Source organism: Ranitomeya imitator, chromosome 8, assembly GCF_032444005.1.
Source record: "Ranitomeya imitator isolate aRanImi1 chromosome 8, aRanImi1.pri, whole genome shotgun sequence".
Lineage (NCBI taxonomy): Eukaryota > Metazoa > Chordata > Amphibia > Anura > Dendrobatidae > Ranitomeya > Ranitomeya imitator.
The window spans coordinates 180,092,599-180,115,276 of NC_091289.1; the positions used below are offsets into that span (position 1 = coordinate 180,092,599).

The window sequence follows — 22,678 nt, forward strand, 5'->3', positions numbered from 1 at the left end:
AGCCAAAAATGGACGCATGTGTCACAAAAACATGCGTTTTTGCATGCGTTTTGCATGCGTTGTGCGTTGCGTCGCCGACGCAACACACAACAACGCAAATGTGAACGTAGCCTTTTGACACATCTAGCTCCGCTTTTATGCACGCCTGTGTTTGTTGTCCTGGTAATCAGAGGTATTTGTGTGAGTCTGTTGTCTTTGGTGCCTCTCCGACATACAAGACATCAGCACTCACAATGAGCACGAGTCTTCAAGACCAGACGTTCTTCCTGCTGACGAGTTTATGAAAAATCGTCCAAGATTCATCCAGAAAAACCGGACTATTTTGTTTTGTAATTTTCATCTGATATTCATCCATGTGTCATCTGTGTGTCTATTTTTTCGTGCAATCAGTTTTCATACAACTACATTCAAACCCCGTACATGATCACATGGAGTTTCCTAGGTTTATAATAAAAATCGGATTCCGCTCAGATGGTCCGCATGGGATCTGATTTTTTTTTCATCCGTCCATTCAATATGTGAGTCTCCTCCAAGACTCAGATGTTCAGTATTTGGTCAGTATTTTACATCAGTATCCAAAACCAGGAGTGGGTGATAAATGCAGAAGTGGTGCAGATGTTTCTATTATACTTTTCCTCTGATTGCTCCACTGCTGGATTTGGCTTCCAAATACTGATGTAAAATACTGACCAAATACTGCTAGTGTGACCTTAGCTTAAAGTAGTGCATAATGCAATTTTTCTTTTTCTTATGGACCTAGAACATAATCGTTCTTCTGATCAGCCCTATTGAATAACATGGGTCAATTAAAAAAATCATATCTCACACGTCCGATTTATACGCTCGTCTGCACGAGCCCTATATGAAGGCGGCGTTATGGAGTGAGACTCGCCTGATTCAAGAGGTGTCATCACTTTGATGAATTGGGACCATTTCCGTCATCTGATGTATTTTTAGAAGAAGGGACTATAACAGATTTAGCATGGCTAGGCTGCACCTCCAGTTACACCTCCGCCAATGTGATTCATTCTCTCTATAGGCCCAGACTGTTGTATAAATTGGAAGACAGAAAATAGTTGTTTCTCCCTTTTAACTCCCGGAGATGAATATCCTTAGACAACCCTGAGTGCTTTCTGCAGTTTTGGGTTTGGGGGGCCACCATTTATGATTCGTGATAATGTCATAATTCACTCTTTCGAAAAAATGATGCATCTACTGGCCCCCACTTTGGAAAACTCTTATTATTATCAGTTCTACTGTGATCAGTTGATATCCCGAGCAGCACTGCCAACTGTCCAGAAGTTCCCGGACAGCAATTTATTTATTTAACGGTCTACGACTCAACCTCGAGGCATAGCGACTTGATGGATGAATGATCTGCAGGAAGGTAGATCTTGTGCAGCCTAGATAGGTCCACCAGAGTCTTCTTTGCCATTGTCTTGATAGTATCGAGCCATCGGGTCGCTGGTCTTCCTCTTAGCCTTGTTTCTTTTCTTCTTCCAACCATGATGTCCTTCTCCAGTGATCGCTCTCTTCGTAAATTCCAGATAGTCGGTAAAAATAGGACACATTTTTTCCCTGTCCGTAAAAAAATTACTGATGCGTCATTTATCAGCCTTTTACAGATCTCAGTGAATGCAGCTCATGTCTTCATATCGGATACGGGAGGTGGAGCCGCATATTCATCACTGTAATAAGCGGCACCACGTGACCGCTCATACAGGAAGAGCTGCGACGCTGAGAGGAAGCTTCGAGGGAGCTGGGTAAGTATTTTCTTTCCAGCGGGCGGGCGCACAGGGGGTGGGAGGGGGGAGATTACCGGGAACAAAAAAAATACAAAAACAATGATTTTTCATTCCTTCCCTCTAGGGCACGCTGCTGGGAGGAAGAAATGAATGAGGCTTCAGCACCACAAGCTGGGGAGACAGCGCTTACTGTAGCGCTGTCTCCTGCACGGCACACAGACTGCACACGGACAGCATCCGTGTGTGGTACGTGTTTTACACGGACCCATTGACTTTTATGGGTCCGTGTGATACGTGCGCTCCCACAAACACTGACATGTCTCCGTGTTTTTCAAACGGACACACGGTCCGTGAAAACACGCTGACATGTGCAGAGACACATTGATTTTAATGTGTCTACGTGAGTCAGTGTCTCCGGTACGTGAGGAAACTGTCACCTCACGTATCGGAGCCACTGACGTGTGAAACCGGCCTTAAAAGGCAAAAGGTGACTTTCAGGCAGACATGAGTAGGTGCATATGCATTAATTACCATTTTTAAAACGGTACACTTGCACAGAATGCAACAAATAAGTATTAACTTTATTTCTATAGTAAACAGGCATCTATACAAAAATAGATTTTTTTATTGCAATAAAAACAGTAAATAGGTTAATATTACTATAAAACAGTACAAAATGTCTGACAGGGACATGTTAAATGTTACCAATTTATTGCTCGGTAATGGTTTAGTGGTTTATTTTGCCCCCCCCCCCCCCCCCAACGCATAGAACAAGAACCATCAATGAATGTTTGACCCATTGTAACACATACAGGGTTAATGCCGCCTGACATAATTGTCAAAAAAATAGACTTTAAATATGAATAGAATACAAAATATAAACACGGTTAAGAGATATGTTAATAAATAAATTCTTGAAAGGAAAATGTATCATACAAAAAATAAAAAATAAACACAACAAATAAATAAATAAGTTAGAGGCAATAAATAGATGCTGATGTCTCGAAAGGACAAAGAAACAAAGAGTCCACGCGGTCGTGTTCTGTGTACTTTACAAGTAGTGACCGATGAGGTGTAGAACGATATAATGGCGTTGTGAATGATACGGAGGATTAACTCAAAATAAAATAAAATAAAAAAGCATTCTGTAAATTTCCCTGAATATCTTATTAAAGAAGCACTCCTCCCATCAACGTGTTTATCCTCTTAATATGCAGAAACCCAGTTATTTCTCCTCTTTTCCATTAGGTCCATGACATCACGAGATTAAAAACTGATTCCTTCTATATATAGAAACAGGAAGACTTTTTTTTTTCCCGTATGAGTCATCATTAGAACTACAATTCTACATTACTGCAAAGTCTCTGGCAGGGGGGGGGATGAGTGGAGAACCTTGGTCAGGAGTTGAAGGGGGGGGTTGATCTGGGTTGCCAGAGACTTTGCAATGATGTAGAATTGTAGTTCTAATGATGACTCATCCAGGGAAAAGTTTTTTTTTGTTTTTTTTATAAAGTCCCTGGCAACCCAGATCAACCCCCTCTTCAACTCCTGACCAAGGCGCTCCACTTATCCCCCCTGCCATAGACTTTGCAGTAATGTAGAATTGTAGTTTTGATGATGACTCATGCAGGAAAAAGAGACTTCCTGTTTCTACATAGAGCTTAGAAGAATTCAGCCAGTCTGTTTTTAATAAATGATGTAGGGAATTAAAGGAAAAAGGAAATTGCCCAAGTCTTTAATTGATGATATACACAGCCATGTGTGATATCTGTAACACAGCTTGTGAAGGATCATTGCAAAAAAAAGTGTTTTTTTTTTTCTTTTTTTCATGTGAAACAATCTCTGTATGGAATCAGTTATACAGATGTACAAGAAGGGCCCATAGATTTCTACACTTCCCTTGTAAATCGCTTTTCCCTATACTAGGAGTTAGGTCGTCCAATAAAAGCCTCCAGCGGCAAAAGCCTTTAGTTATTATAGAACATAGAACGTCACCTCTACGAAATCGAAAAGTTACTTTATGTAAACAGTGTAGAACATAGATTGATACAACGGTGCTGTATGAATTGCAATGTATCGCTACTTTGTCATGTTTTTGTTCTTTGATCACAGCCGTTTATAATACTATTCTTGCTTTATTTATTTTTTTATTTTTTGCTTTTAAAGTAATACATGAGAACAAACAGCCACAGAGATCCGAGTGTCAGTTTACTGTGATCAGATGAAAGGATCGTCTCCCAGGTGCGGAGAAGACAGAAATTAATTTCTCCATCTTCTCTATTGTTTCTGTGCGTATACATCGGACTGCACTCGGATGACATCTGAATGCAGTTTGATGTTTCACACGCACCCATAGACTCGTATGGCTACGCGGGATCCGATTTGCGGAGCCACTCGCCACATTCTGCTATATTTTTTCAGTGCATATCTGCACTGCCCCGTTGGACCGAGTGCAATCCGATAAATCATTGCATAGCACTCCTCTCGCTATATACACTTGTGTGAGCGAGCCCTATAAAAAAATGAAAAACAATTGCAAATTGCACAATATAATAGCTCGTTTCTGCAAACTTGTATGTAAAAAAAGCTGTTAAGATCTATGGGAGGGACATAGATCTCCCTGAGAATAGATCTTAACAGCTCATTTACATATTAAGAAAAACATTTGATTTCTCTGGAATAAAACATCCGAACGCAGATATGAAGGTATTATTTTTTTCGGCTTCCTATGATCTACATGCCCATGCAGACGGCTTAGGAGGGTTGATCCTACTGACAGATTCCCTTTAAGAATTGCAACGTGAAAAAAATCAGATAGTATATGGCGGAATGAATTTGTTTTCGCTGCACATAGACTTGATTGGGCAAACATCCAAAATACGGAAGAGACTAGTGCGTGCTGGAATTTTTTCATGAAAAAAAACAAAACACAAAAAAGGTCATCTGAACAGCCCAATCGAATAACATTGGTGTGAACATGAGCCTACGACTGTAGTGTGAAACGATGAGATTAGTGAGTAGTTTGGGGAATTTAATTGCGTTAATCACTTTGACCTGTAGTCTAATAACCTAATACTTGATTTTACCTTCGCATCCATGAGGGTGTGATACAAATGACAATATCATTTCATACCCTGCTTTGTTTATACACGCCATGATTGCTACATCATACTGAATTTTATTGGGTGCGGTAATTAAACCCTATATCTTGCTGTAACAGTTTTGTGTCCTTCTTTTAGCATTTAATAAATTATTGAGTATAGAAAGTGTGAGAAAGGAATGCAATGTGCAATATGTGGCTGAGGTTTGCTTTTTTTCATCTTGCTCCATTATCAATAACGACATTTATAACTTAAAGAACGTTTCCAATTCATTTTACTACGTAAACGGAATCAGAAACTGAAAACAATTATTCGCATTCACCAAACCCTAAGGGTATGTGCGCACGTAGATGGAACCTCTGCAGATTTTTCCGCACTTGTTTTGAGAAATCCGCAGGTAAAAAGCACTGCGTTTTACCGGCGGATTTACCGCGGATTTTATGCATTTTTTGTGCGGATTTCACCTGCGGTTTTACACCTGCGGTTTCCTATTATGGAGCAGGTGTAAACTGCTGCGGAATCCGAACAAAGAATTGACATGCTGCGGAATAAACAACGCAACGTTTCCGAGCGGCTTTTTCCGCAGCATGTGCACTGCGGATTTTGTTTTCCATAGGTTTACATGGTACTGTACAACGCATGGAACACAGCTGCAAATCCGCAGCATCAAATCCGCAACGTGTGCACATAGCCTTAAGCTCTTTTGTTTCGGAAGCATCCTGTGGATCCTTCTGTCACTTTGTAGCCATCAGAAGAAGCAGCTCGGATTTAATCTTTGGTTTTGCTAATTTCTTAGAGATCAGAGATCCCGACTAGTGGTTTTAGAAAATGAAGACAATCGACGTCAGATTTACGGTATATTGTGCAGATTATACCGATGAGAGGTCACTAAACTCATTTCTTGCTTCTTCTTTTTCTTAGGCTATGTGCACACGTTGCGGATTCTCTGCGGATCCGCAGCGTTTTTTGAGGTGCAGAAACGCTGCAGATCCGCAATTGATTTACAGTACAATGTAAATCAATGAGAAAAAAAAATGCTGTGCACACTTTGCGGAAAATCCGCTGCGGAAACGCTGCGGTTTAAAAGAAGTAGCATGTCACTTCTTTTTTTGTGAATCTGCAGCGTTTTTGTACTCATTTCATCATAGAAAACCGCAGGGGTAAAAACCGCAGCAAATCCGCAAGAAAACCGCAGCAAAAACGCACAAAAAAACGCTGCTTAACCGCACAAAAAACGCGACAAATCCGCAGGTGCGTTTTCTGCCAGGAGAGGCAGAATCCGCACCAGAAATTCCTAAGCCTAATCCGCAACGTGTGCACATAGCCTTACTGTGTCTTTTAACTATTTTTGATAGGATTGATCTTTTTCACACTAATCTATTAAACATTTTTGCATCACTCGTACGTTACATTTGGTAAAGCTCTGCACAATAAAATATCATAGAGACATAAACTAAGCGCCGATCGATTATCCTTCCTAATCTGCACGACTTGATATTGATTCTAGAGATTGAGACTGGTGAAAAAATAGAGATATTTTGTCTCCTCTGATTATGAGCCCTAAGGAAAAATTCAGAATCCAATACAGATAAAAAGATATCAGAAAGGACTTGTTATATTGGACGAGTGCTGTATGTGGTTTTCATGGCTGGCAGTTGTACACGTGATATTCTATGGAGCTGTGCACATGTCCGACTTCCTTGGACCAAGTGAAAAAAAACTTAGACATGTTCAATTATGATCCAAGTGTTGGATCAAAATCAGTACTGCAAGTCTATGAATCCGTGAAAAACACCGGACCGCACTCTGATGACATCAGAGTGCAGTCTGATTTTCATGTACTGATAGAATAGAGAAGGTGCAGAAACTTTTTTTTTCCCTCTCCACCTCTGAGAAAAAGTGATGCTACCGTGATCAAACTCATCATAGTAATCGGACCATTTTTCTCAGATGGACAGAAAATGTGCACCTACCAAAATCCTAAGGCTATGTTCACATGCAGCATTTTTTGCTGTGTTTTTTTTATGTGATTTTTACAATACCAGAAAAACCTATGACTCTTCTGAAATCTTAGTTTTTTTTCCTGACTGATTTTGAGATCTGCGGTGTGTCAATTCTTGCAGCAATTTTTCTGCATTTTTTCACCCATTGATAGCAATTAAAAAAATGAAAACATTGCAAAAATGCAAATGTGCTTTTGGGTCATAAATCTAACTTGATTAGACATGTACTGTAGAGAAAACACCTATGTAATCTGCTGCAAAAAAAAAAGTAGCAAAAACACTGTGAAAGCGAGAAGAAATGGTAGTTTTGAACGCTGCGTTTTTACTGCCAACAGCAAATTTTTCCTGCAGAAAAAAAAATACTGCAAAAACGTTGCGTGTGATCATAGCCTAATAGCCTCTCACGTGATGTTGTCGTATCCTCTTTGCGATCAAACACAACTGGTGTAAACCAAGTACAGAGCTGGTATGACACAGGCTACCATAAACCGTGTACAGAGCTGGTATGCCGCGGTCTACCATAAACCGTGTACAGAGCTGGTATGCCGCGGTCTATAATAAACCGTGTACAGAGCTGGTATGCTGCGGTCTACCATAAGCCGCGTACAGAGCTGGTATGCCGTGGTCTACCATAAACCGTGTACAGAGCTGGTATACCACGGTCTACCATAAACCGTGTACAGAGCTGGTATGCCGCGGTGTACCATAAACCGTGTACAGAGCTGGTATGCCATAAACCGTGTACAGAGCTGGTATGCCGCGGTCTATAATAAACCGTGTACAGAGCTGGTATGCTGCGGGCTACCATAAACCGTGTACAGAGCTGGTATGCTGCGGGCTACCATAAACCGTGTACAGAGCTTGTATGCTGTGGGCTACCATAAACCGTGTACAGAGCTGGTATGCCGCGGGCTACCATAAACCGCCTACAGAGCTGGTATGCCGCGGGCTACCATAAACGTGTACAGAGCTGGTATGCCGTGGGCTACCACAGAGGAGGTTTTATGAACTTACGTCTTTTCTTACTCATCTCCCAACTATCTGCAGCTTTTACAAAGTCCAGTTTGCAAACGTTGTGCCCATTATTTCAAGCAGCCATGTGACGGGTTTATACATTAGTGTCTACATATATAATATCGTTGGTTGACCGTTGGTGAGGATTATTGGAGGACTTGCTAGGGCTGCCTTGGTCTCTTACATCATGTACCCCCATGAGTCACTTCTAGACGTCACCCTGTGCTCTGATCGATTTGTGCTGAAGTTCATTATTTTCAGTAGCGGTAAAAACTACAAAGAAATCTTCCACCCCTGTGAGATGTTTTCATAGCTAAAACCCAATGAGGTCAAAGCCGGAGCCGATTGTTGACCAAGTCTCTAGATTTTCGACAACAGAGGTGAAACTTGCAGGACCACTTTGTGTTGAATGCCTTGCACCACGGTGGCTCCTCACGTCCAACTTCCCGACCTCTTCTGCCTTTGCTCTTCTCGGTCTGTTACCGGGAGCCGTGCGTTATTTCCGCTGCGCGTTGGTCTGGCAGAGAACATCAGCTTACACAGGTGCAATTAGCCGCGGACAGGTTTTCTACCACTTGCCACTCATTGTTGGCATCCAGGAAGGATAGAGGTTGATAAGCGCCCGGTCTGCAGCATGGCTGGTTACTCACCCGTTTGTGTGAGCTGTGGGTGATGCGCTTGCTCTTCAGCAGGGTCGTCAGCGTGAGGTCGTAATTATTTGATTTTTGGCAGGACCCCATGCAGTAAAAAAATTGAATGGATTCCTCAGAGTCATATCCTAGCCCGAGGTCCCGCACCTTCACCTGTATATAATGTCTGCTGCAGTCTCCATTTTTATTACCATTTTCACCTTTTCCGGCCTTCTTGTTCTTTTTTTTGCCTGCAGGAGAGCGTTCAGCACGAAATAGGACGTTGTCCGGTAATTCGTCATCACTTTGGCTCGTTAAGGTTATGTTTTCTGCAACATAATAGTCACATGTTAGTGTCATAAGATTCCTACATCAATTATCAAAGGGGAACTTCTGAATAAGCGGATCACTTCTAGTCCCAATTAGTGATGAGCGAGCGTGCTGGGCTAAGGTGTTATCTGAGCATGCTCGGGTGCTAACCGAGTGTCTTCAGCGTGCTCGAATAATATGTTTGAGTCCCCGAGCCTGTATGTCTCGCGACTGTTCGACAGCTGCAACACATGCAGGGATTACCTGACAAACAGATAATCCCTGCATGTGTTGCAGCTGTCGAACAGCCGCGAGACATGCGGCCGTGAGAACTCGAACATATCTTTTGAGCACGCTGAAGACACTCAGTTAGCACCTGAGCATGCTCAGATAACACTTTATCCCAGCACGCTCGCTCATCACTAGTCCCAATCCTTCTGAATTTGATACTGAACTTGCCAGTTGGACACAGTCCTTTCCTATTCTGCATCCACTGCACGGCAATGGCTGTGAGGTCTATTGTATCTCCCCCCCGTAACACACACAGTGCTTTGAAAAAGTACACCCACACACTTAAATTTATTTTATTGGGATTTTGTGTGATACACCAACACAAAGTAGCAAGTGTTTGTGAAGCGTAAATGTAATGATACCTGGTTCTCTAAATATTTAAAAAATGTAAATCTGAAATTTGTGATGTGTATACTCCTATATAAAATGGTGAGTTACCAATTGATTCCAGAAGTCATACAATTAGCAAATTGAGTCCACCTGTGTGTAATTTCTTCTCAGTATAAATACAGCTGTTCTGTGAAGGCCTCAGAGGTCTGAGAAAATTAGGGATAAAACATCATCATGAAAACCAAGGAACACACCAGACAGGTCAGGGATAAAGTTGTGGAGAAGAATGAAGCAGGGTTAGGTTATAAAAAAATAGCCCAAGCTCTAAAGATCTCGTGGAGCACTGTTCAATCCACCATCCTAGGCACAACTGCACACCTACCAAGACATGGCCGTCCACCTAAACTGAGAGCCCAAGCAAGGAGAGCACTGATTAGAGAAGCAAACTAGAGCCCCATGGTCACTCTGGAGGAGATGCAGAGATCCACAGCTCAGGAGGAAGAATCTGTCCACAGGACAACTATGAGTCATAAACTCCACAAATCTGGCCTCTTTGGAAGAGGGTCAAAAAGAAAGCCATTGTTTAAAAACAAGCCATAAGAAGTCCCGTTTGCAGTATGCAAAAAGCCATGTAGGTGGCACAGCTAGCGTGTGGGAGAAGGTGCTCAGGTCAGGTGAGCTCAAAGTAGAACTTTTCGGGATGAACGCAACATGTTAGGTGTGGTGAAAACTAACACTGCACATCAACCCGAAAACACCATCCCCAGTGTCAAAGATGGTGGTGGCAAGTATCATGCTGTGGAGATGCTTTTCTGCAGCAGAGACAGGGAAACTGGTTGGAGGTGATAGGAAGATGGATGGCGCTAAATGCAGGGCAATCCTGGGTGTAGGGATGTAGGACAATGACCGTAATCATACTGCCAGAGCTACAATGGAGGGTTGAGATCAGAGCATAGTCATGTGTGAACGGCCCGGTCACAGTCCAGACTGAAATCCCATTGAGAATCAGTGGCAAGACTTGAAAATTGCTGTTCGCAGATGCATCCTTCCAATCTCACTGACTGAGCGAAAGTCAGTGTGCAAAGAAGAAGGGGCAAAAATGTCACCTCTATATGTGCAAAGCTGGTAGGTAGAGACCCTAAAGGACTTGCAGCAATAATTGCAGCAAAAGGTGGTCCTACAAAGTATTGGCCTAGGGGGGCAGAATCCAAATGCACCTCACAATTTTCAAATGTATATTTTTAAAATATTTAGATAACTTTGTATCACTTCCTTTACAGTTAACAAATACTTGCTACTTTATGTTGGTATATCACATAAAATCCCAATACAATAAATTTCACCGGTGCAACGTGGAAAAAATGTGGAAAAGTTCACGGCACAAGAATCTTTTTTCAAGGCACTGTTAAGCGTCCACAGATGAGCCTGAAATTTCAGCTACCGATGGTAGCAATAAAATATCACTGCCCAGGGCAAACTAACCTAGGAAGCTGATTTACTCAAGGTTTTTAATAGTGATGAGCAAGACCTGCAGCTGCAGGGACTCAAACATAGTATTCGAACACGCCAAAGTCATTCGGGTAGGACCCGAGCATGCTCAGATAGCACCTTATCCCAGCACATTCGCTCATCACTATAACTGACAGTTAATATTTCTGTGATTGATGAATATTTCTATGTTGTTTTGTTACTTTATTGCAGTTCTCAATATCTTATTTGCACAATTCTCTACACGCAAAAAAATATATAGAGTATGAAATGTCTCTACTCACCAAACACAGGACTTCCTGGTGATTTTATGGTTTGTTCTACATTCTCCTCAACTAAAAAGTCCACGCTCTTGGGGTCAACTGTTCCAAAAGTGTCAGACTCCTTTTCTGCCTTGGACTTCCCCTCCATAACTGGAGTTGGAGAGCCGGTGGTTATCATCGCTGACAGAAGCAGCAGTGATACTGCAAGACTCCAGAGTGTTACCTGGCGAAAAAAAAGACCGTAAGTAATGCAGGGTCATATTCCAGAAAGGAAGCATTCCCTAAGCTTTCTTTTTCCCAGTACCACTTTTTTAAAAGCACTTTATATAGTCAAAGTCTTGTTTCTCATCTCCGGATTTTCTACACGAATTATTGAACATGTTTGAAAATACAGATGGACAATATATTAAAAATGTTTCCATTTTCTTGGTTTCTTTATTGCGTTTTGAGTTGTTTGTTTTTCATTGTGGTCGTTCCATTTTTTGTCAACTCTTTCCTCAGTAGATAAAACATCTGTGGGAGGCTATGACGCAGGCTCAAGAGCTGAGGCTGCAACATACTCATCTGGTGCCAGCTGTGTTATACAGCTGACACCTTCCTGTAATTGCTAGATCTATGTATCTATGTTATGACTATATAGATTTATGTTTTTTATTTAGCCCCAGTAATTATGTAACCGAACCTTCTTTGTTCTCACAACTCGCGCTCACCTTACAGCTCCAGGGCGGGGTTGTCACAGACTGGGATCCTCTTCCCATGAACAGCTCGGGCCTGTCTGCAAATAGGAAAGAATTGATCTCATTAGAATTGCCGTTTCCTAGTTTTAATATCCTTTATAATATCAATCGTATGTGACACTCAATGCAAAACCGAGCTGCAAAATCCTAAACAAGTAGCCAAAAATCTACAATCCCAGCTTCGTTATGTTCTTGCTGAACCAAAATAGTTTATTCTTAACTCTCGGTTTTGATTTCTTTCTAAGTCATACATTTATTGCAATATTACAGTCCTATGTCGCTCCACAAATCATTTATGGTTCCGGATTCTAAGAAAAACTCATTTAAACAATTTTAATTTAAAAATTGTTCTTTAAGTCGCACAAACAAGAGAGCGAAACTCGAGATACACTCGGAGTTGCTACAATGCGACATCGCCCTGGTCTGATTTTAACTTCCCAACTGTTAGGTGACAATACGCCAAGTTTATTAAAAGTTATGCACCTTTAATTAAATTTATCCCAACAGCCTTCTTTATGTAAATTGCAAGTTCCATTCAATGCGGCCTTTAAGGGTTTATCCCACAATAACGTAAAAGAAAAAGTTCATCAGCTCACCACTTTAGGGTAAAAGTGATAGCTTGTTGGGGGGCGGTGCACGGACAACGGTGAGGGCCGGTTCTCAAGAAATCAAGTAAGGTAGAGTCGATGGCTCCAGCATCCGCAAGTGAAAAAGGTAAAATAACACATTTATTTGATCACTCCAGAATTCCCCCCCAAATTAAAAGAAACACTTGGTCTACAGTACGTGTGTCAGGCCCATAGCGATAATGATTAAAGGACCTGTATGGGCCTGAAACGCGTAGGAAAAGTGTTTATTTTATTTTTTTTAATTTAAATTCTAGAGTGATTAAATAAATCATCCCGCAACCTATCCTGTGAATAAATAATAAGTGTCTGATTGCTGTGTGTCCCACCGCTGGGCTCCCAACTGGTTACAACAACACGGATCCCGTGTTCCCATTTTAAGTGGTTAAGTGGAGCAGTTGTTAAGAAATTGTGATTTTGGAACACCTTTCTATAAAAGGAATCTGACAGCTCCCCGAATTCCCATAAACCTTCGCCATATACATATGTATAGCAACCTTTCCCTTTATTCTAACATGCCCCTAGACTAATCCTCCCTTCAATGATGTAAGTCCTTCCCTGTGGGCGCGAGCGACGTGATTTGCAAGAACGACATCACTACCGGCTCTTTTCTAATCTCTTGGCTGGTCACAATCCATGTCATCGCTGCCCTCCTGGGTATACACAGAGCTCCGATGAAGCTGAGGACATACACCTGACTTCATCATTACACATTGTCAGGGAGGAAGAAAATTGCTCAAATGCGCAACATTTGCAAAGAGACGGAATTTAACATGTTAGAAATGCCGGAACGGTTGCAATTCTGCACATACACGGTGGCAGGTTAGGGAGCTGTTAGTTTCCCCTTAACCTTTTCCCGCTCCATTACGTATTTGTCCAGCCCCAGCCTCTAAACAACAAAAATCGTTACTAAAAAATAAAATGTAAAAAAAAGTTTAAAAAAAAAAAAAAATTAAAACTAAATCACCCCACTTTCCACCATCCATAATTAAGTATCTTCACTATATTCGAGTCTGTAATAGTACCAGCCATCAAATGTAAAATTATTTGCTGTTTTTCGGTCTCTAAACCTCCCCCGAAAGTGCAATAAAAAGTGATCAAAACATTTGCCGTAAAATGGTTCCAATAAACACTACAGTTCATCGCGAAAAAAAAAAAACAAGCCATCACGCAGGTTCATCGAAAGAAAAAGAAAAAAGTTAAGAAGGTGACGACAAATCCAATTTTTTTTTTTTTTTTTTTAAATTCAGTTCAGAATCTTTTTAAGCTACTAAAATATATATTTTTAAAAGTACAAGTTTGGTATTAATGTAATCATACTGGCCTGGAGAACCATGTTACTAAGTCTTTTAACTACACAATGGGCAAGAGATTGACAATTCGAGAGAATTCATGGACATTAGTCGCATAAGTTTCACTGGTAAATGTGATCACGGGATTGGGCAAACACCTTCACAAGCACATGTTGGGGTAATGTAAAAAGTAATATAAGTATTCTCTGCAATAAAAAAAAAACAAATATATATACGGTATATGTAATGAAGGTTGCGATAAGCTCTACTCCGGAGGCAGTATACAAATGAGTTTCCCTAGAATCCAGGAGACGTAAGTGTAACAATGTCCATTGTCGCTACATTTTGGACATATGCCCATGGTGCAGCGATAATGGACAGTGTTACACTTACAACGTCTCCTGGATTCTAAGGAAACTCGTTTGTTTATATAAGAGGAAGAAACAACAAATTCAACGCAATTACTGAGAACAAGTGGGATTGCAAATATTATATTATTAAAGTCGCTGAGTTATGAAATAATACAATGTAATCGAAACCTTGTTTTACAATTCTCAGAATTCACCCTCCGGGGTAAACTAAAGAATGAAAGTCTGTTGTAATTGTTTTTGTACAAAATAGCTACACGGCATGCACATAAGTATCAATACCTTCTTTCTTTAAACTTCGGAGACATGAAAAATGGTGCCAAAAAAAAAAGAATAAAAAAATGTATATCAGAAAGTGATTTATCTATTTTAATAACTGAACAGCCTTTATTCCTAACATGAGTACTAGGACTTGTACAGACAACCATATTTTGGTCATTGTGATCCAATAATAGCCAGTGTGCCTGTGTACACCTATTCTTTAAATGGACCTGCGCAGGGAACCAGGGGCTGGGTTCACATTACGTTGTTGCCACACATCAGTGGCTCCATTGGGGCTTCCGTCTGAAACCCTGAAAAAAAGGGATTCAGACTTATCAGCCCCAGTTTTACAACTTATACTCCGGTGCTCCGGCTCATTTGTTTGGTTTTGCTGTACTTTCTTGTATTTTGAGCTAGGTATTTCATCTATATAGCTTCCCATGGACAGGTATGCTAAACAGTCAGGCCTCTGTCCTGTTCTTCCCCATCTAAATTGAGGTCAGCTGACACAAGGTGAGGTTTTAATACTAGAAGGAAGGACCAACCCAACTGGGAGCACCTAGGGCTTTTACACTTTTTTTTAGTGCATTCAAATAGGCAACACTCGCTTTTAAATCTGCTCCCACCTCTGCTAAACAGGCCTACTTCACAACCCTCGTATCTTCCCTATCCTACAACCCCAAACAGTTATTCAAAACCTTTAACTCCCTCCTCCGCCCCCCACTGCCCCCTCCAACCTCCCTCAACTCTGCTGAGGACTTTGCCACACACTTTAAAAATAAGATCAACCAAACAAGTCAAGTCTTCATTGTTCAACCCCTTTGTATACCAGACCAATGCCCAAACACCATAACCTCCCTCTCCAAGATCACTGAAGGGGGGCCTAATTGTCTCCTCTCCAAATCGCACCTCACCACCTGTGCGCTCGACCCCATCCCATCCCACCTATTCCCCAACCTCACCACCACTCTTATCCCATCCCTAACCCACCTCTTCAACCTATCACTAACTTCTGGTACCTTCCCTTCTGCTTTCAAACATGCCACAATCACGTCAATCCTTAAAAAGCCAACCCTCGACCCAACAGCTATGTCCAGCTATCGCCCAATATTGCTGCTTCCATTTGCTTCCAAAATCCTGGAGCAGCACGTCCACTCTGAACTTTCCTCCAACCTCTCATCTAACTTGCTCTTTGACAATCTACAATCTAGTTTCCGTCCCCATCACTCAACTGAGACCTGACCAAAATTACTAATGACATACTTACAGCCAAAGCTAATGGACAATACTCTGTACTCCTCCTTCTAGACCTGTCCTCTGCTTTCGACACAGTTGACCACTGTCTCCTACTACAGATCCTCTCCTCTTTTGGCATCAAAGACCTCACCCTGTCCTGTATCTCCTCGTACCGTTGCAACCGCACATTCAGCGTCTCCCACTCCCACACTACCTCCTCATCCCACCCTCTCTCTGTTGGAGTGCCCCAAGGCTCTGTTCTAGGACCCCTACTCTTCTCAATCTGCACACTTGGCCTGGGACAACTCATAAAGTCCCATGGACCCCAGTACCACCTTTATGCTGATGACACTCAGATCTACCTCTCTGGCCCAGACGTCACCGCTCTGCTGTCCAGAATCCCAGAGTGTCTATCAGCCATATCCTCCTTCTTCTCTTCTCGCTTCCTCAAACTCAATGTGGATAAATCTGAACTCATCATCTTTCCTCTATCTCATAGATCTTCCATACCTGACCTATCTATCACAAGTAACGACATCACGCTTTACCCCGTACCGGAAGTCCGCTGCCTCGGAGTAACCCTTGACTCTGCCCTGTCCTTCAAACCGCACATCCAAGCTCTTTCCACCTCCTGTCGCCTCCAGCTCAAAAATATCTCCAGAATCCGTCCTTTCCTCAACCGTCAATCTACTGAAATGCTTGTCCATGCCCTCATCATCTCCCACCTTGACTACTGCAACATCCTCCCTGCTAACACCCTTGCACCTCTCCAGTCCATTCTTAACTCTGCTGCCCGACTAATTCATCTCTCTCCTTGCTACTCCTCCACTTCCCCCTCTGCACATCTCTTCCTCAGCGTATCCAGTTCAAATTACTAATAGTGATCTACAAAGCCATCCATAACCTGTCTCCTCCATATATCTTTGAACTAATCTCCCGATATCTTCCCTCATGTAATCTCCGGTCCTCCAAAGACTTCCTTCTCTCCTCCACATTTATCAGCTCCTCACCCAACCACCTGTAAGACTTCTCCAGAATATCCCCCATCCTCTGGAATTCTTTGCTCCAACACATCCGACTATCAACCACATTTGTATCCTTCAGACGGAACCTGAAAACCCATCTCTTCAGGAAAGCCTACAGCCTGCACTGACCCCGCTGCCTCCTCGCCACCCCCGAAGCTACCACCTCACCAACACTGGAGCTCCTGCAACCCTCAACCTTCTGTCTCCTTCCCCACCATCCTGTAGAATGTAAGCCCGCAAGGGCAGGGTCCTCGCCCCTCTGTATCAGTCTGTAATTGTTAGTTTGCTTACTGTAAGTGATATCTGTAATTTGTATGTAACCCCTTCTCATGTACAGCACCATGGAATCAATGGTGCTATATAAATAAATAATAATAATATTGGTTAGTTAAAAGGTATTTCAGTATTTTCTACAAGTTCTGGATGCAATGTGTATTCTACCTTGTTTTAGTCCCTCAGGTTAAAGAGGTTAATAGCAAATTAGTATTCTGACCTTTCCTACATAATCTATTTCCCAAAAGCAAACTTTGACAAAAGTGACTCTAAATTTATACTTGGCTGCTCGGTGTCTCTATCGCCACTTAGACAAACTATCAGACAAACAAAGGACTGGATTAGTTTAAATCCAACCTTCCTGATCATTTTTGAGATTTCCCCATAGACATTAGATATTTGTGAAAATTATAAATATACACCAGGAAACAAAATTTCTGTCTCCAGCTTTGATAGATGTGCAGGTGCTTAAGTATCTAGAAGACAAAATGCAAGCAACAATGGAACAATAGCATTATAAATCAAATTGTTCTAGTTAGTAGGGATGAGCAGACTCGTGAAATGTTAAGGTTCTGGTACCAAACCCAAACTTTGGTCCAAAGTTCGGTATGGGTGCCAGAACTGTTCCTTAAACTTGAACCAGAAACCAAACCCTATTGAAAACAATGGAGACCCGATCTTTGGATCTGGAAAAAAATTCTCTCTCGCCTCCCCCCGGAACTCTGAACGTTGCATCAAACTTCCAGGAGAAGTCCATGTTTGGTGTTTAGCCCCGGAAAGACTAATTGTCCGGTAGAAACCCTGAACTTGTAAGTTCAGGTTTGCTCATCTCAAATAGTTAGTAACTTAGATCTACTAGTCATTTTAACACACTAGCCCTTTCCCCAAATTCTTCATGTTGGACTGGCTACAGAGCGAAATATAAAGTGGCTTTTTTTTTCTAATTTGACCTCTCAGAGATATTAGAAATCAATGGCATTTAATAAGTTAACATTAGTTAAATGAAATTGGGTTAGATGTTTTGAATGTGGGCGTGTACTTCTTCCTCCTGTATGACACAGACCAATCAGAAGCAGGCAGCACCATAGAAGTGCAGAAGGACCTGTAATGATGCCATCAGGGTCTCATGACCTGAGTCCAGTGATCGTGCCAGCTGGAGTGGGCAGCCAAAATAAGGACTGAAATTATATTACAGAGCACAGAAGACTGAACATATTAACTGGAGTTAATATTTCAAAGCATTTCCATATTAGACGCATGTACATGCACTAGATCCATACAATACACAGGCTGCGATTCATTAAGACTTTCGTTCTGTACTGTGTGCTGGAGTAAGATGCTCCAAATTCATTAACAAATATGCTCCTCTGTCATACATTTTTAGCATCATTTATGCCCTTTTTTGGTGATTAATTGTTTTTGGACAGGTTTTGCCATGCCCCGTCTTAGCTCTGCTCAGGTTGGTGGAGCTGGACGAACTTGTCATGAAAGCGGCAAAATCACAACATTTTGGCAAACTTGTGAGATGCGCAAAATTTTTGGAGCCATTTCAAGAAGTTTTACTCGAATCAGGGCCACACTGTGAACACATCATATACATGCGGCACACTCCGCTCACATGTTAGATGCATGCATTACACTAAATCACATTGCAATACTCACCTGCATAGATCTTCATTTCTGGTTCCGCAGGCCTATTGCACGCCGATACCCTACCTACTTACTGAGGAACCAGCAAACTGCTAAGGTCTTGTCCTAATCTTCCAGCTTGGCCCCTTGCATTATATTTTTGCCATGCCCCTTACTGCAGTCCCACCAGTACTGCCCTGATGGCCGCGTTGGCTCCCAGCTCCCTTTCTTCTACTTTCCATGTTGATATTTTATCAATATCAGATTTGTGTGGGTCCCATCAGTCGTACTCTGCTCCGGCATCAGCCTTAATTTGTATAGAATGACTCAACGCCGCTGCCGGAGATTGCAGACCAACTCTTACTGAGAACCATAGGACCTGATCTGCCGCCGTATTCCTCAGCAGCTGTAAACAGTTGACGGAGCTATGCCATTTATTATCGGCAACTATTTGGATTGGAAAGCAACACAGCAACTATGAACATGAAGATATAGAATGAATTAGAACTTTTAGGTTGTAAAAACTTGGCGGTGAGGTAAGAACAATAATCAGCTTCCACTTTTTCTGGGTGATATTTAGCTACTAGTGCATATATCATTCAGAAATATCCACGGGCGACAAGTGTAGACGGCATCTCTAGAAAGTGACAAGTTTCCCAAATGTTATTTAAGAACATGAAGGAAAGGTTTGGCATGAAACACAACCCTGAATGTCTCCTGGGCAGTATCATCCAGGAGAATAGAATCTGGGCCGAGTTCTCCTCCTTCTCGCATAATATATTCATTAATATTCATTAATTTAGTGCAATGCACTTATGCAATCTCTGAGAATCCTTCAGCACAAGGTAATAACCAGCGGAGAGGTACAGCGCCCCTACACAATACGGGAACACACCCCTAATCATTTTATATTGCACAGAGTTCCAGAAAAGAAAGAAATCCGGTTCATCTGGCTCAAACTCCTGTACCTAATTTGTGCATATTCAGTTTTTTGGAAGTCATTCCAGTGACCTGCTTCTAAACCCTCAGATGGTCCAACTTGTCACCCATTATGGAAGACTAAGGGTATGTGTCCACGTTCAGGATTGCATCAGGATTTGGTCAGGATTTTATGTTAGTATTTGTAAGCCAAAACCAGGAGTGGGTGATAAATACAGAAGTGGTGCATATGTTTATATTATACTTTTCCTCTAATTGTTCCACTCCTGGTTTTGGCTTACAAATACTGACATAAAATCCTGACCAAATCCTGATGCAATCCTGAACGTGGACACATACCCTTACTGTTAGCGTCAAACCAAACCTAGACTGTCATCAGCGCCAGGATATCATTTTTCTAGTAGGGGTTTATGATGTCCATATGCTATATGGAATGGGTCTCCCTCTTTCTTAGGCTAAGGCTGCACCGCGACTTTGGGCACGACGGGTGACGCATTACTGAAGTTCGCTCGGTGCCACGTCTACACTGCGGCGCAATAGAAATCAATTAAGTTGCATTGCAACATCTACACGACCGTGACAAGCACGTCGCAAAAAAATCCAACCGAGTCTAATTAGTTGCTGGTCGCGGTGATGTACGTCTCGCAATGTGACTCCAATCACTTCTATAGCACCAGATGTGGCCGCGGCACCGACTGAACGTCAACTGCGTGATGGCAACCTTTCCATGTAGCCTTAAGATAAATGTCTGGAAGCAATAAACTACCAAGTTATTATTATTCATTAAATAGTAATAAATGTAATATTTATGTTATATATTTTAGATTTGTTATATATTTAATATTTATGTTATATATTTTATATTTATGTTGTATATGTTATATTTATGCTATATATTTTATATGTACTGTATGTTATATACAGTATTTTATATTTATGTTGTGGCTTCGGTAATGATCAATACCAGTTTCATCGCTAACACATAGAAGCTCAGGATTCTACACTGTTAAACTGTGATAAAAGTTTCCACCTCTTTGAATTCTTATTTATCAGCCTTCCTTATCATATTTCCACTTCACGTTGTTTCCACTTCTGTCTCTGGGCCTCTCTCCAGCATCTGATCAGAGCTGTCAACCTGTAGAGTTTCTCACACCGAACAGCTGTCGGCAGTAGGTTGGCTGATGCCTCCTAGACATTCATTCTGCCATTGTCAGAGGTGTGCAGACAGCTCAATTCATGTTTTATACGCATAAGTCTTTTCATCAAGTGTCCTCGAAATTGCCTTCAGAACTTTCATCTGCTGCTTCTTTACCCTTGAAGTCCTGACTCTCCTGAGTGGTGGAGGCCACAGAGGATGGATACATGGGGAGTGGTCATATTCCCTGTGAACTTCTATAAGATGCTCATACAGGGGAATTGCAATGAGTATGTATAGAGCATCCATATTCGGCACATATATATTTAGAGAGTCAAATCTTTAACTAATGAGTCCACACAAAAGTCATACTGTGATTGGGCTTTCATCAGCTCCCTGCTATCGCGTTGTGGGGGCCAATGGGTTACTTACTATGGCATCTGGGTGCCTTCTGTAGTACACAGTTATTGCCATCTTGGTACTTCTCACTATGTACTGAATTACTATATAAAGCATATATGATCCAAATAAAGTAAAAAATGAAAGTGGCACTCACCCGATATTGCTGTGAAGTGGAGTCCTTTATTCAGATAAATAAGTGGACACACATAAGTAGAAGAGGCGGCTGGTAGTAGACAGGGTGCAGGTAATCCACACTCTGCACTCCCTTCTATCCATGTGCTTTATTCCTATCCTCCTATGTTCCCTTGCCATCCACATTCACCCCACCATCCCCCCTCCATCACGACTCATATACATCAGCTCCTCTCTCCTTCCCTTTCCCATGTACAACTCCCATGCACTTATCACCTTCCTGAAAAACCTCGGCCCATCTTGCCCAAACACACTGCACAAAAAAAACTTTATACAATTATAAAAACTACTTGCTCTTTATCTTCCTACTCCTACTGATTTCAGGGGACATCTCCCCCAACCCTGGTCCACCATCCACCAACCTCAACCCCTACCCTACCTCACATCGAAACCTTACTAATATTAGTTGCACTCCTTCATCTCCTTCTTTTAATTGTGTCCTTTGGAATCCACGGTCTGTATGTAACAAGCTTCCTTTCCTACACAATTACTTTCTGAAAAACTCTCTGAATCTGTTGGCCCTCACCGAAACCTGGATTCAGGATTCTGACAGTCTTCCCTGCTGCAATTTCCCATGGTGGCTTACAATTCTCACATTCCCCGAGACCCACAAACAGACATGGTGGTGGAGTAGGCATACTCCTGTCCCCACAATGCACGTTCCAGGTTATCCCTCCAGCTCCATCACTCTCATTCCCTTCTTTTGAGGTCCACACCATCAGGCTCTTTCGCCGCCTCTCCCTCAGAGTAGCGGTCATATACCGGCCCCCAGGCTCACCCACCCACTTCCTGGACCATTTCTCTGTCTGGCTGCCGCACTTCATGTCCTCAGAACTACCAACCCTTATCCTGGGAGACTTCAACATCCCCATTAACAGCCCCACTTCCACATCCGCATCCGAGCTTCTATCACTAACCAATTCACTAGGCCTCTCACAGCTCTCAACTTCTGAAACACACAAAGACGGTAACACCCTTGACCTGGTCTTTGTCCAGCTTTGTTCAATCTCCTACCTAGATAACTCACCGCTTCCCCTCTCTGACCACAACATTCTCTCCTTAATGCTCACAAATCCTCGCTCACCCCAGCACCCTCCTACCTACCACACATTCATAAATCTATATGCTATTAATCCTCACACACTTTCAGACTCCTTACACTCATCATTGTCCCCAATCTCCTTTTTCCTGTCCTGATCTGGCTGTACATCACTTCAATGACACTCTTAGAAGCACCCTAGACCAAGTAGCTCCCCTCACCCTCCAAACACAGAGTGAAACAGCCCTGGCTCACATCGCAAACCCGATTTCTCCAGCGATGCTCTAGGTGTGCTGAACGCTTATAGAGGAAAACACGCACACCAGAAGACTTCATACACTTCAAATTTAT

General features: G+C 42.1%; 1 protein-coding gene across 1 annotated transcript in view; it reads right to left on the bottom strand.

Annotated features, from left to right (window-relative positions):
- Positions 1-2,305: 2,305 nt before the first annotated feature.
- ARTN (artemin) overlaps positions 2,306-22,678 on the bottom strand; it is a 54,110-nt gene continuing 33,737 nt past the window's right edge. Inside the window, exons 3-5 of the mRNA XM_069738035.1 lie at positions 11,884-11,948; positions 11,195-11,396; positions 2,306-8,821 (exon numbers count right to left, since the gene is read on the bottom strand). Coding sequence (XP_069594136.1) covers positions 8,394-8,821; positions 11,195-11,396; positions 11,884-11,948 — 695 coding nt within the window. The 3' untranslated portion in view covers positions 2,306-8,393. The remainder of the gene's footprint in view (positions 8,822-11,194; positions 11,397-11,883; positions 11,949-22,678) is intronic.